Genomic DNA, 15,676 nt, shown 5'->3' on the forward strand with positions numbered 1-15,676 from the left:
AAAAAAAAAGAATCAGTGCATACGATGGATCAAACAAACAAAAAAAAAATTACCTAGCCTCAGGCATTCCTTTATAGCGACACAAACAGACTAAGATGTACATATATGCACAGTTTGAAAAGCACAAGCTCATATATATATATATATCTCCCCCCAATTCTAATCCAACACTTCAGAGTTCTTCTTTCTCATTCCATATTTTTATTTCCTTTTTCACACAATGAACCTTGTTCCCAGTAACATCAATATATTTACCTGTTTGCTTATCCTTTAAGATGCACAAAGCAGTATTGGAATTATTATAGCAAAACCATTACTAGAAATGAGCCTACTAAGTTCAAATTTTGTGTTTTTGTCCTTAGAATATATTCCCCTGAGGGTATACAGTTAGAGTTATGTATTCAAAATAATGAGTCTTCTTAAACTCTTAAAATTTGAGACAAAGAAGAGAAAAAGAAAATGGAAAAAAAGGCAAGAGATATGAGCACACAGGTAACAAAAAAGATCCTTAAAAATATGAATAGTCAACCTTACTTTTTCTTAAGAGAAAAACAAAAGAAAACTACACTAAGATGTCATTTCTAACCTGTCAAACTGACGATTCAGAAGCTTGCAGCACAGTTTGATGGCAATGTCCGTGGAGACATAAATACATTCATACATTGCTGGTGGGTGTACAAAATGGCTCAATCATTATCAAAAAGATTCATGAAAAGTTGCCACTTACAGTTTTTTAAAACTTTCCTGTTTCAATAGTTATTTCTCCTCGTTTCTTACTTTGTATATATTTCCCCTTTTCTCTTGGTTTCAGATTATTTGTGGTCTGCCTACTTGTTAATTTTTAACACTATTTTATTTATCTTTCTATTATTTTTGTTTCCTACTCCATTAATTTCTGCTATATCTTTCTTATTTCCTTTCCTGTGTTTTCTTTTTATTTTATTGATTTTTCAGATTTGTTTTCTTTCATTTTATTGATGTGAATTTTCACCTTATACAAGGTTTAATAGTATTTTAACATGTGTGTTCATTATAATTTTTTCTTAGATATTTTAAAATTTTATGTTTTATTTCCCCTTATACACAAGAATTAAAATTAAAAAAAATTACAGATAGAAGGGCTTTTCTGGTATTTAAATATTCTTATTAATTTGTACTTTCATTTCACCATGATCTGGTAATGATGTTTGTATTGTTTCTAACTTATGAAACTCACTGAGTTGTTACCTAATATTTGCTCAAATTTTGTGAATGTTTTAAGAAACCTTGAGAAGAAGGTGTATTCTCTAATATCAGGGTGTTAAGTTCAATACATAGCCATGGGATCTATCTTGACTAAATATTCTCCCTTATAAGTAGGAGCTAAACATTGAGTACATATGTTCACAAAGAAGGGAGAAAGAGACACCGGGACCTACTTGAGGGTGGAGAGCGGAGGAAGATGAGGATCGAAAAACTACCTATCAGGTACTATGCTTATTACCTGGGTGACAAAATAATCTGTATATCAAACTCCCTTGACACAAAATTTACGTATAGAACAAACCTGCACATGTACCCCTGAAACTAAAAGTTAAAATATTATTAACAATTACTATTATAATACATTAAAAAGGATCTATCTTATTGATTTTGCTTTCTTAGGTCTTCTTCTATATATTTACTATGTTTTTGTCCACCTGACATGTCTTGAACTGAAAGTGGTGGGTCAAAATTTCCTCATCTAGTAGGGCTTATGAGTACAGTATTCTCTGAGTTCTTGCATGTTTAAAGTATTTTTCTATAACCTTAATAATTAAAGAATAACTGGTTTGAAGAAAATCCTTGGCTCATACTCTTTCTTGAATTATTTGAAAATTCTGGCTGGGCACGGTGGCTTATGCCTCTAATCCCAGCACTTTGGGAGTCTGAGGCGGGCGGATCACCTGAGGTCGGGAGTTCGAGACCAGCCTTACCAACATGGAGAAGCCCTGTCTCTACTAAAAATACAAAAAATTAGCCGGGCATGGTGATGCATGCCTGTAATCCCAGTTACTCGGGAGGCTGAGGCAGGAGAATCACTTGAACTCGGGAGGTGGAGGTTGCAGTGAGCCAAGATCATGCCATTGCACTCCAGCCTGGGCAACAAGAGCGAAACTCCATCTCAAAAAAAGAAAGAAAGAAAGAAAGAAAGAAAGAAAGAAAGAAAGAAAGAAAGAAAGAAAGAAAGAAAGAAAGAAAGAAAGAAAGAAAATGCTGCTCTACTCTTACCTTGCTTTGTCTGTTGTCAAGATGTCTAATGCCAATCTCATTTTCTTTCTTTCACAAATGACTCCTCCCACTACAAGGCCCAGAGATGATTATAAATAATAATTGAAGTTTAATATTTTTAGTAGCACATGACTTGGAGTTGATGGTTTTGAGTCAGTTTTCGAAGGTACTTGGAGGTAATTCCAAGATATTAAAGGTTGTGCCCTTCAATACTTACAGTCAGGCCTATTATTTCTGAAAATTTTCTTTGATTATAGTTTTAAATATTAGTTTTATTTCATTGTTTTGTTTTTCTTCTTTGGGAACCATTAATAATATGTCGTTTGTATTTATTTGACTATCTTCTATAGCAATTATTTTCTCTGATCTTTTCTTAAACTTCTTTCTTTATTTCAATTTCATTCCCTTTGCTATTCAAGTGCCTTTCATCATTGCATCTTTTTCATTTTAATATCTTTTCTCTCTTCGTCATCAGTCAGTATAGTATTCATTTTCACGACGGGTTTATCTTTTTCTTCAATTTATTCCCGGAGTTTAGTCAACTCTCATTTTGTAGATTTCTGTTCTGAGTTTTAAACTTTATCATTTGAGCCTTTTTCATATCTTCAAATGTTTCTTTAAGGCTTATTAGGACTGGGATGTTTTATTGCTGTTTTTTTCTGCTTTGGGGTTGACTATTAGTTTTTTTTTTAATCAAGTGAAATGATTAATTCTTATTTTCTAGTTCCTTCTTATAGAGCTTTGTGTAGGTGCTGTCTCCCTTTTATGTTCATTCTGAAATATTTTAGTTTCCTGGACCAGTAATAGGAGTTGTATGTAAATAGGAATCAGGAGTTTGGTGACTTGTTAGATTACTAGAATTATTAGTTCTTATTAAAGTGTAGCTTTTGAAAATCAATAATGCCTTTTGGATAGGGGGTTTGGTAGATCACTTAATTTTGTGATTCACTTTTATTTTTGCTGTATCCTGAAATTATACCTCTTGCTTTCTTCTTTCTCTTCACCACCAAGCCTCCAAGGGACATCTCTTCCAAGTTAATGCCCCCATGCCCTCAGAGGTTGTGCCTTCCCAAGGCTACCAACTTTACTTCTGTGAACTTTAAAGAACATTCCTTTCCATTTTCCGTAGCCATTGCTCTCATATGCCAGGTCTGAGATTGTTCGGACAGTTTTTTAACGGGAGTAATTCTTCTTTTTAATGGGAGTAATTTGATCAAGTCTGCCATAGCTGGGCCCTAGCTCTCATGTCTTCTTTTCCATTCAGCCTCTATCTGACTCTCAGTCCTGGCATGGGCTACAGAGACAACTCTGTGTAATTTGGGTGCTTATTTCTCTACCTATGTGTAATCTGAAGTTTGTAGAATTATCCGTCTCCTATTTATGTTATTGAGTGGGTTACAGGTGGTTCTACTTGCTTCTCTTGTGCATTTGAATTTCTTTTTGAATAAGGGAACGGAGAGATTTGGATTTAAAAGGCCAGTGTTACCCTATGGGAACTCAGAACTCACTGTTAATATTTATTTTTACATATAATACATATGCAGACACACATAACTGAACATTGCGTACCCAGTATCTATAACACATTCATTTGAAACAAGTCTCTAATAATGGGTATGAAATATAATTTTACTGTGCGCTGTTCTTTATGTTCAGTTCCATGCATCTATGAGAGAGTCATCCGTGGTTAGGGCCATGGTTTGTAACTGTGGATCAATCCAGATGTACTAACAAGGTGACTGTGTTGTATTCTTAGGCATGTTTTCCTGCCCTTCACATAATTTCTCCACCTAGATTTTTAAGGCTTGGAAATTCACAGTGAGTATCTCACTTCTTTGGCTTAAAGTAGTGATGGCAAATAAATTTCAACTTCTGAGTTGACTCTAATTGCAGAACCTAGACTTTTTTAGAATTAACACTTTGTTTCCTGATAAAGTGCAAATTACGAAACGGAGATACAATACACTTATCTTTGTTATAGCCATTTATACCTCAGTGTGAGTTATTTTATTACGTGGCTTCAGGCTTAGATATCTACATAGAAGGAAGGCAGATAATATAAAAGAGTGAAGAGGGTAGGATGGGTATTCGATGGACTGGAGCGTTCATGGTCCTATTTAGCCCCAGTTAGTGGTTCTCATGCTATTTTTGCCACACCAAAGACTGAAATAATACTTGACACATAGTAGGTACTCAAAAAATGCATGGGGAAATGGGAGAATGCAGGGCCAGGGATGACAGATCTATTTTCAAAGAGAAACAAGAAATTTTATGTAAAACCTCTTGACCTAAGATTCAATTCTGAATTCAGGTTTTCTTAGGGAGTAGAAGACAGGACTAAGTTCCTGATTTGGAGAGGGAAACACAAAGGGAGATTGAGACTATGGGCTTTGGTAATGAAACAGAACAGAACTGAACTGACAGATTGAAATAGTAACTGAGCCCAAGACCTCAGCCTCATTAGCAAGAATGCTACTGAGACAGCCAGTGAGTAATCCAAATATTTTTATTTCTTTCCTACCTACTCAAATCACAAAAGACATATGCACTGTAATTGCCTATAAAAATAGAACTATATTCTTTAATTTGATATGCATGCTAACAATGAATTATGCTTCTTTTAGGCCAAAATATGTCCCTACCACTGGACTCCACAGTCTTCATTTTTTGAAAGTCTATTTAACTGTGATTGCCCATTGAACCTCTTATTTTTAAAATCGAGGGATTTTTTTTTCCTTCCAGTTAATGGGTTCTACATTTAATAGTTCATGATTCAAAAGCCTAGATTGTTGCCTATCAGCAAAAAGATTTATATGATGGCTAACCCAAGTTATATAATGGCAGAATTTTTCAGAGAAACCAAACTAAAAACATACAGAGGCAGGAAAAGAAACCAAAGATACTAATGGTTTGTTTGGGTTTTGTAGAATCTTAGAACAGGCTGTGTTTTAGGCATGACAAAGAAAGGATCTATTTGTACCATCTGGCTTTCAAATACTCCCACAGTCTCCTGTGTTGGTAAATCTTAAGTAGTGCTAGCTCTACAACATCCTATGAGATAATATTGGAGCATGTGCTGTTATAGCCTGGAGTAGCATTGAGTATTTCCGGTCCTTTACATTTTCCCACTGGTATAAGAACTTTCACCTCCAAAGAGCCAAATAGTTCAACTAGGTTCAAAAGTCATCTGATTCTTCAACTACTTATGGACTGATTGAGGCTAGATTTACCACCACAATCAGACGTTTAAAAAAGAAAACCTTCTTGACTCTCTGCTAGGTGGTACAAAAACCAGTGAACTATTTGTTAGCTTCAGAGGATTCGGATTCAATAGGTTTCTATGTCTGGAGGTAGCACATGATCTTTAACAAAACCACTCCATTTCAAAAATTTCCACTTTCTTTATAGTGCAATATACTTGTTCCTAGTTTCTTGACAGCTGGTATCTCTCTCTCTCTCTCCTCTCTCTCTTATGCATTGTACAACTAGTATTGGCTTAGCTGCTTGTTATGAGTAAAATCCAAAATCTTTTATCTGCTCTCTTTATTTAATATTATTTTCATTTAACTCCATAATTTTATTAGTTAATTCTGCAAAGTATTTGTGGATATGATATATATATATAAAAGACTGCATTATTGTTATTTGCCATATTTAATATCTATGCTTAATTAAAATTAAAGTTCAAAACCAAAGGAAATGTAGATTCATAAGTGAACAAAGGGCAAAACTGAATTAAGAACGTTGAATAATGGGCTATTTGATTTAATGAAACCTATGCCTACCAAAGAGCGAAGTCTTTGTCTGTGTAGCAGAGAATGGTTGCAGTCAAAAATCACATTTCTATTCATTTCTGACCAGAGCCACAGCTAGTTTATCTGAGAGCTCAACCACCTCCTCTGGTATTCTATGTATATATGCTAGCCTACAGTTTCTTGATCATTTGATCAGGAAAGCTCCTTTAATATGAACTAAATGAAATAGAAGCAAGAGTGCTTTTCAAAGTGCCAGATCATATATCTTTTCTTCCTGTTAAGAATTTCCCATTGTCACATCCAACCCAATAATCAAACATTTGTGAGGCCCCTCCTTAGAAACTCTTGACATAAGCAATTACCCTGGAAGTTAACTATAACACAGTACATAAGGTCTATGTTAATTAGACTGGCAACGCTTTGATGAGGCTTTGACGAGTAGAAAATTACAGTGGGCCATCTTGGATCCTCTTAATTTGTTCATCACTGTCCCATAGAGAGGAGTAGGAGCCCCAAGGAAGGTGTTCCTGAGAATTTACACTGTAATCTGAAATTCCACGTGGGTCTAGCCTGTATGTAGGATCCAATATAAACTAGTGCTATTATTTAAATGCTATCTGCACTTTGGTGTAATTTGTTAATGGGCTTATAAGTCTACCCAGGAAAGACTACTTTGTGGGATCATACCTAAACAAGAATCTAGCGTTCCATGAACAAATGATTCGGTCTTAGTACTTCTTTACTGTCCTTAAAAATTACTGAAGATGCCAAAGAGCTTTTGGTGACATGAGTTATATCTATATTAGAAATTAAAATGGATAATTCTTAAGTATTTATTTATTAATTTATTGAATAATATATAGATACCATTACATTTTAATATAAATGATACATTTTGTAATAAATAATTATACGGTATTTTGCAAAACCCAAAAAATTAGTGAGAATAGTGGCATTGTTTTACATCTTTGAAGATCTCTTTCATGTTTGGCTTAATGAAAAACAGGTGGGCTCTCATAGCTACTTTTGCATGCAAATTCTTGTGATTTCACATGTCATGTGGTCTCTGAAAAACTACACTGTACACTCCTGAGGGAATTACAGTAAAAGAGATAAATAACACTTTCATGGTATTATGAAAATGGTTTTACTTTATAGATGCTTTGACAGGTCTTGGAATTCCTAGTGGTTGGTAGACCACACATTGAGAACCACTATTTTATCTTCACCATAGAATGTTTTCTTCCAATCTTTCTAGTTGTTTCTTCATAGTCTGCTTAGCAGATTCCTTTTCCCTGGGCTTCTTGAATACCAGTATTTCCCAGAGTTCAAGTCTTCATACTCCTTTTTCCTTCCTACTCCCACGATTTTGGTGTCCTCAAAGGTAGTTACCTCCAAAGTTTCAGCACCAGATATTTAATAATGTTCTAGGTGTCTCTACCTGTATGTCCATTTTCACCCTTAAGCCTCTTCCTTCCATTTGCTATCTATCTTGACTAACATTATCACCATCTACCCAGTCCCTAAGCCAGATAACAACGTTCTCTCTCCTGATATATCTTATTAGTCACTAAGTCAAGTGAGTTTTATCATTTAAATATTTCTCCATTCCATCTCCTCCTTCTCCATTACCAGAAGTTTATGCTCTCACTATCACTAATCTGTATTACTATTATAGTCTTCTAATTTATCTCCATGTTTTCAATTTTACAAACCCATCGTCCTGCCTGCCAAACCCAACTTCAATACTGACATTAGGGTGATTTTTCTAAATGTAAGTCTGAGCAAATAATTGTCTTGCCCTAATGAAAAATCACAAAAACTCTCCATTTGTTCTTGGAATAAATTTCAAGGTCCTTACCATGGCTTAAAACGCCTTCCATAATCAGCTCCTGCTTACCATCTTCATTTCCTGCCACCTTTCTGTATCTTTCCTTTTTTGCTTCCCCAGGTATTGCAATATATTTGTATTTATTAAAACATATTATGCTTTTTAACCTCTTTGTGAAGCAAATATTGCTGAACCCTAAATGGATAAGCCCCCACCCTGTAAGATGCCACCTGTTAGTGTTGACTATGATAAATCAGATATTTTGTTGGTAACACTGGCCCTCCCCACTCTGGCTGTTCTAGATAAAAATTTAGTCATATTTCTGAAGTTTAAAATGGGTTAACCTGCCATCTGTTTAAAAGCCATTGCTCTAATTTAGTTTATTCTTATTCACTTCAGAGTAAGTATAGCTTAACGACTTATGCAATGTGGCTCTAAAATATTCACATATCTATGTATGTACTATATATACAATTTGGGTGGAGAGAAACTGAGTTAAACAGGAGCTAAATTTCTTCTTTATGAAACAGAATTCAAGTTATTTACTGTGAAGTCATAGATTTCTTGAGAGATTTTTTTTTGGTCTGAGTTTGCATGACTGATTCTTCCTGTTCTAAAATGTCTCAAGCATGCAAAACTCCAAAATGACTAACCTCCTGTCCAGTCCCCCTTTATTATGCCTACCAGTAGATCTTTATCTATTTCACAGTCTCATTTTAATTTTCCTAGCTGGGCTAAGAAAGTACTGTATGAGAAGTACTTAGTAGAGTGATTGCCTCTCCTTGAGACAATAATCTCTTGATGCAAGACATATATTTAGTATCTACTACTTGTTCACCCAGTCAATTATTTATCTTACTCTATGTCTTAAATACACATTCTGGAGTTCTAAGGAAAAAAAAAATAAGTACGGTATTTGCCTTTCACCAAGATGCCTTTAGTCTGAGCAACAGGACCTAACTCTGATTCTAGAAATTAGTTTTATTTGACATGGATTCATCATGTCATTTTAGTATGTTTAATTCGGATTGGATTTATACTTTTATTTATGGCAGGCAAGAGTGCCACTTAACATGGTGGGGATAGAACTTATGGAATATACTATACCGAAAGGTGACGTAAGAAGAATCTATAAATCTTTTTTAAAGAAAGGTTCTGATAAATGCATGGATAGCAGATTTGTAATTAGACTAAAGTTATACTACCACTTTCCAGATCCCTGCTTAGAGACATTGCTAGAAGGTTGGTAGATTCATGAATAGGAGGAAAAGTCAATGCTAATATAAAAACTGTCAGTATTATCATGATTGGGTCTATAAGAGTGAATTGGAAGAAGTAATAAGTATTAAGCATGACAGCAAAAGGATTGATAATGGTCTATAGGATAATGTGAAATGCTTTTTAGCATTTTATGCTGAGTCATTTCTTGAATGTTATAAGCTGTAATACATTTCAATGAAAATGTGTTTCAACCTAGATATGGCCTTCAGATAAAAATACAAAACCATTTGAAGGGTCAAAACATCATAGAAGAGGGATATTAGTAAAATAAAGGCAAAGTGACAGCTATTTCAGACCAGGCAGAAGGAAACAACAAATTCATTAGAGGATTCTTGTGAGACAGACATTCATGCTCTGAAAAATTGTTTTAGATGACTTTGGAAAGAAGGGAAACAAAAGCAGTTCATGTTAGGATGAATTATATCCTCATTATCCTTACCCCAGCTCAAACTAAATAATCTTCATAATAATTCTATTTCACTAATAATTATCATTAATCTTTATCCAGCTATGCTAAGCAATGTCCTGAGTGTTTTACAAGCTTCAGCTCATTTAATTATAAAGACAATCCTTGAAGAAAGTATTATCAACATTCCCATTTTATAGATGAGGAAACGTAGGCACAGAAAGATTAATGAAGTTGCTAGCACTATAAGTGAAAGAGTTGGGCTTTGGTAAGCATATTTATCTACATTTGGCAAATACTGTGTGAGGGGGCATTTTTATATTTAGATTTAATGGGGAAAAAACTCAATTTCTATCCTCTCTGTTAAAAAAATCTAAGTTCTTGAATTTTCCAAAGTCAGAACATGCCACAGCCCACCTTATTTCTTCCCTGTATAGTGCGGTATTTGCACTTTCTTTTTCAGGCGGACAAAATGAACACACACCACTCCTTTCATTCTATTATTTTTAGCACTCTTTTACTCCACTGTAGTAAACCCCCAAAATAGGGCAATTTGGGCCAGTGCAAAGAGGCAAAAAAAGCGCTTGAATCTATGTTATTGAATTGTGCTGCAGAGAGCAACATGAAGTAGGCCCTTTGCCCTCTTGAATAGTTTCATCTCTAACCTTTGGATCAGAGAACTGGGTACAAAACTCTATCTCTTCTAGTTCTATATTGTTAATATCCATTGTGGTCAGCTTTCTACATGTAGGCTATATAGTATGCCATGACAAGATTTATGGACTAAAATTGTTTCATCTGCACAGTTGGAATACTACCTGTCTCCCCTGAAGGTGGTATGGATTGCTACTAATCTCATGGCAAAGGAAAAGGATCATCCATGTCATTAACTAATGATAATGGGTACGAGAGCCAGAAACCCCTACTCTTCAGCTCATTCAATGCAACAGCGCACTTGACCCCAGGCACAATGTATTCATGTGAGTTTCTGTGCATGTGAGATTCTGTAGCCTCTTATACAATCTGCTGACTGTGAAGAAACTTGATCAAAACATCAAAGATTGCCAGAGAAGCTGTGTTTGTGCCCTTCACAACCATTGATGAAGTACCTTAACCTTGCCTTCTCTTGACACCTTGCATATGGTCATCTGTCTTCCTGACTACTACTTCATATGGCTTATTTGTAAATTCAAGCAAATGTGCTTCTGACTGGCACTGATACATCACCGATGCCAAAATATCAGAGAAGATGAAGCATAAGGACATACTTTTTGATTCAGATGGAAAATATTACAGATTTATGAGGAAGTGATGACAATAGCCATTCCATGGTATCTTCATATAATCAGTATTTTTCCACGCCTCTCTTCACCAACTTTTTTGAACTCAAAACTTATTCAAAGGAATGATTTTTTTCCCTGATCCAAAAGGTATAGTGGGTAGGTGTGGAGATAGGACTGGTTGGCTGAACAACCCAGCTCTGACTTTTCACGTGCTGGATTTCCACTGCTTTCCAATGACCACTTACAGAGCTATAATGCACAGAATGACTATTGATGTCCCATTGATATCGATGCGATTTCCCCTAGTGGATTGACGGCAGCACAGCATACAGCCATTAGTATCTAAAGGTTATGTATAATGGATAGTAGAGGAAAATGAAATAGCAGAAAGGAATTTGCACGGGAAACAGAAGCAGCAAGTAGTTTCAGTGAAAGATTTTACTTGGGTTATACAGCAACTGCAAATGGGGATTGAAAAAAATGATGACTTACAGACTCAGCAATAGTCGAGAATGAAATGGTTTCATATTTTGAAATATAATACTTTTTTATTTCAACCACAGAAAGCCATTTAAAAATCATCTTGTATATTACAGCTCTTATGTGCCATCTTTCACCTGAATGCCTATTTATGAATTTTTACTCTATCCTTCTGAGGTGGTCACCAATATGGCACAGATGGGATAAATCAAGAGAGATTTTTACGGACTTATCCAGTCACATAATGTCCAGTTCATGACAGAACCAGGAACAAAGTTCCAGTGTTTGCCATAAACATCTTCTCATATTGAACCCACTCAAGTTACTGTGCCAGCATTTAGCCTGGTATTTCTGCATCTAAAAAATCTCCCAGTAAATGATTTCAACAAATATTGCTTACCAATCGACCAATCTTAGTGGCACTCACCAGGGGAATTAGATGACTTGGTATATCTAATTGAATTTGTAATTTAATAAGAAAAAATATCTGGTGGATTTATTCAGTAGACTGAGAAGTAAACAAGTTATGAAGTTTACTTCAGTGTTAGAAGAGCAGCAAGGCCTAGCACTCAAGAGTCAGTCTGCTCTGGCTTGAAGCTCAGCATCCTTATTTCTTAGCAAGGCACCCTCTTAATCTCAAAAGTGGCCTCTATGTAGCCTCTTAACTTTGTTGAGCCTCAGTTTCCCCATTTATAAAATACATATGTATTGATACCTATCCTTAAGGATTGTTGTGAGAATTAAATGAGCTAATACAAGGAAAGAGCTTAGCCTAATTTATTTTTTTTCAACAAACTTTTACTGAAAGGGCTTACCTGTGCCAGGTACTTTTCTTGGTGCTGAGATACAGCCATGAACAAAACTGTTAATTCTGGGAACTAGTGAATTTTAATCATGAATAATAATTATGATGGTAACAATGGTAATATTAATGATAATATTTAACATTTATAGGCTACTTACTATATTTCAGGCACTACTCCATGTGCTTTACTTATATTAACTAATTTAATTCTTATAACAATCCTATGCTATAGGTACGATTTTAAGCCTATTTTACAGATGAGGAAATGGAGACCTGAAAAGGTTAAGTAACTTGTCCAAGGCAACATGCCTAATAAGTGGCAGAGGTCTGGAAAATCCGTGTTAATAATTATTGAACTATACTGTCTTACTTCCATGCCAAATTGATATGCCATTGTTTATTCTATTAAAAAAGACAGTCCTTGAAATAACTGAAATGTTCCACTTTTGCTGATGAAATGAATAAATATACAACTGAATTAAACAAGTTTCAGAATATATAATAAAATTTTGATATGGGAGTGGCCATAATAATAAATTTAAATAGAAAATTAGTATTAAACATGGTATAAACCTAAATAAAGAGCTTGCTATTACTTGAGCTTGTTTATACCAAGGGTTAGGGCTTGTATCTAAAACATTATCTCTCTATATAGTAAAAGTTAATACAAAATAACCCATATAAAAGTTTATCTCATAATTGAGCAAGACCATTTTAAAGGGACTCTAATGTATTTAAACTTTTTATATTATTCCTTGTTTCCAATGATATATGAAAATCATGTTTGAGTTGTAGAACTTTCTCATCCTTTGCCTCCATCCCTTCAGCAGTATTTCTCATTACAGGTCACTACAAACCAAATAAATACACATGTTGGGTTATCCTGAAATGTCTGAGATAAAAGACACAGTTTTGATGTTACAGCGTAATATAATCCATGTTAAATAGAAGCATTGTTCAAATATATTCAGCTTGTGTGATGAAAATATAAAAGAGAGAATCATGAACATCAGCACAGGCTATGATCCTATACTGTTTACATCATCAGTGACCTCCCTACAAAATACAGCCGTTTATTTACTTACCATCCGCTGGTCTATGATGCCCACACAAACTCATTATGTGAACTTTTAGATTATTCTCATTTTAGATAAATGGGAATCAACCAAATGTACTTTATTACTTATAAGAAAGTCTAAGTCTCTTTTTATCTGCCACTCAAAATCATATTCATTGTCTCTTAGTGGGTAAATCTGCTTCAAATAGGTAACTGGGGTAAACCTGAAAATAATTTACTAGGGATATACCTGAATAGACTTTGTTTTCTACAATGACATTCTATTCATTCTAGGAATAGTGCTGTCACAAAAAAACACACATTTCTTAAGTCAGTTTACATTTTAGACTGCAGAACCACTCAAGAAACTAAATTAATATTCAGTCACCATAAAGTGCCATCCAGAAAAATCAATACAATTTGATACCAAATGAGGGTGACTTTAATCAGGGTGACTCAAGAACAACAACATTTTTCCTAAAGGTGGAAAGAGCACCTTATAACAGCTCTCTGCTTTACTTTTCAAGACATAGTAACCACACAATTTTGCAGTCATTTACCTAGTGAAATAAGAATACGTTTTTTGGTCACGGTGTAAAAATCTGAATTCTTGGGAAGAAATTATGTACTGAATTTTCTGATAGCTTCCAAATAACTGGGGCTTTAATGAAATTGCTACCTGAAAATTTCGTAGCAGTATTATTATTTAACTGTAATTTAAGAAGCTATTGTAGGTTGGTACTTATGACTTCTAATGGGAAAACCATAACAACCTTTTAATTGAAGGGAAAATGGTTAACTACAGTAATTGCGATCAATAAGACTGTGTTAGTAGTATAAATATTTCTTCTCAAAGAGCATTCGTTACTCTCCTCAGCAGTATTTAAGGTTAGGAAGTTAAAAAAAAAAAAAAAGAAAATCAATTTGTTATAATACTGAGCCTAGGTCCAAATTTGTACAGGCCAGAATCGAGAGAAAAACCCCCCATTCCCACCACAAGCAAAGCAAGACTTTGATTAAGAACAAAGCTGAGACATGACAAAAAGGACTTACCAATCACATAGGCTAGCAACAAGGCCAAAGTCACTGTGATTGCAGTGGCGCTCAATGCTGTGCACTTCCAGTTGCAGCACCTGTAAGGTTTGTTAAAGGTAAAGGCAGGTCGGGAAAAGGTGCTTCGAGGAAGAGGCCTGGGAGGGGGCGAGTACACGGTATTGGATGTCAGAGGGTAGTTCTGACTGGCTGCACTGAAGATCGCAGAGGAACCAGATCCATGTTTGAACAGGAAATGCCTGTGAAAAGGAAACACAAGTTTGGGCTATAAAAACCAAAGCCAGTTGCTACAAAAACACAAACTCTATTAATTTCAAACAATCATGCTATAGCCGAGCTCAAGAGAACTGGATGGAGCTCAGCAACATTTTCACATACCTAAGAGATAATTCTAAATTGCCCTTGTTTTTCTCTCTCTTTTCTTTGTCTTTTTTTTTCTTTTTTCATCTAGACCTTTAAGAAACAGGCCTTGTGTTCCCTGATTTGCTGGCTAGTGAGTGCTAACATTCCACATTTGGTGTTACACACTACACCCTTCCCTTTCATTAAATATGATCATCAAGAGTTGATTCAAAAACAGAGATGCATCATTAGGCATTTTGATCATTAGAATGGCCTAGACACCAGTGTTTGAGATTATCCTCACTACCAAACTTTAGAGACTAGCCTCACAGTCATATTTTCATTCAACATTTTATTATAAAAATTATCAAATATACAGCCAAGTTGAAAGAATTTTATAATAAACAACCATATACTCACTAACTAGATTCCACAGTTAGCATTTGACTGAACTCACTTTGTCACATACTTATTCATTTCTCCATTCTTGTCTCCATCTGTCAGTTTTTAGTTTTTTGTTTTGTTTCTGTTCTTGTTTGTTTGGTTGGTTTTGTTTTGAGATGGAATCTCGCTCTGTCACCAGGATGGAGTGCAATGGCGTGATCTCAGCTCACTGCAACCTCTCTCTCCCAGGTTCAAGCAATTCTCCTGCCTCAGCCTCCTGAGTAGCTGGGACTACAGTGCGTGCCACCATGCCCAGCTACTTTTTGTATTTTTAGTAGAGATAGGGTTCCACCATGTTGGCCAGGATGGTCTCCATCTCTTGACCTAGTGATCCGCCCGCCTAGCCTCCCGAAGTGCTGGGATTACAGGCGTGAGCTGCTGTGCCCGACCAGTTTTTAGTTTTTAAGCATTCTGAAGTATGTTGCATACATCAGTACACTTCCCTTCATACATTTTAACTCACATATTATTAGCTAGTTTGATATTTTTACAAATTTTAATGTAAAATTTATGCACAATAAAATGTGCAGTTTTATGTGCACATTTGCTGAGATTTGACAAATGCTGTCACTTATGCAACCCAAACCCCTATCAAGATGTATAACATTCCCATCAAGACAAGAAGTTCTCTTGTGTCTTTTCTAGGTAAATCCCTATTTCTATTCCCAGAGAAAACCACTATTCTGCAT

At 35.2% G+C, this 15,676-nt stretch overlaps 1 protein-coding gene across 4 annotated transcripts in view; it reads right to left on the bottom strand.

The window, feature by feature from the left end:
* TENM1 (teneurin transmembrane protein 1) overlaps positions 1–15,676 on the bottom strand; it is an 832,777-nt gene that overhangs the window by 309,846 nt on the left and 507,255 nt on the right. For all 4 annotated transcript variants that reach the window (XM_030807128.1, XM_030807125.1, XM_030807127.1 and 1 more), the window contains one exon: positions 14,202–14,440. In XM_030807128.1, coding sequence (XP_030662988.1) covers positions 14,202–14,440 — 239 coding nt within the window. The remainder of the gene's footprint in view (positions 1–14,201; positions 14,441–15,676) is intronic.

Source organism: Nomascus leucogenys, chromosome X (assembly GCF_006542625.1).
Source record: "Nomascus leucogenys isolate Asia chromosome X, Asia_NLE_v1, whole genome shotgun sequence".
In the NCBI taxonomy this organism is placed as follows: domain Eukaryota; kingdom Metazoa; phylum Chordata; class Mammalia; order Primates; family Hylobatidae; genus Nomascus; species Nomascus leucogenys.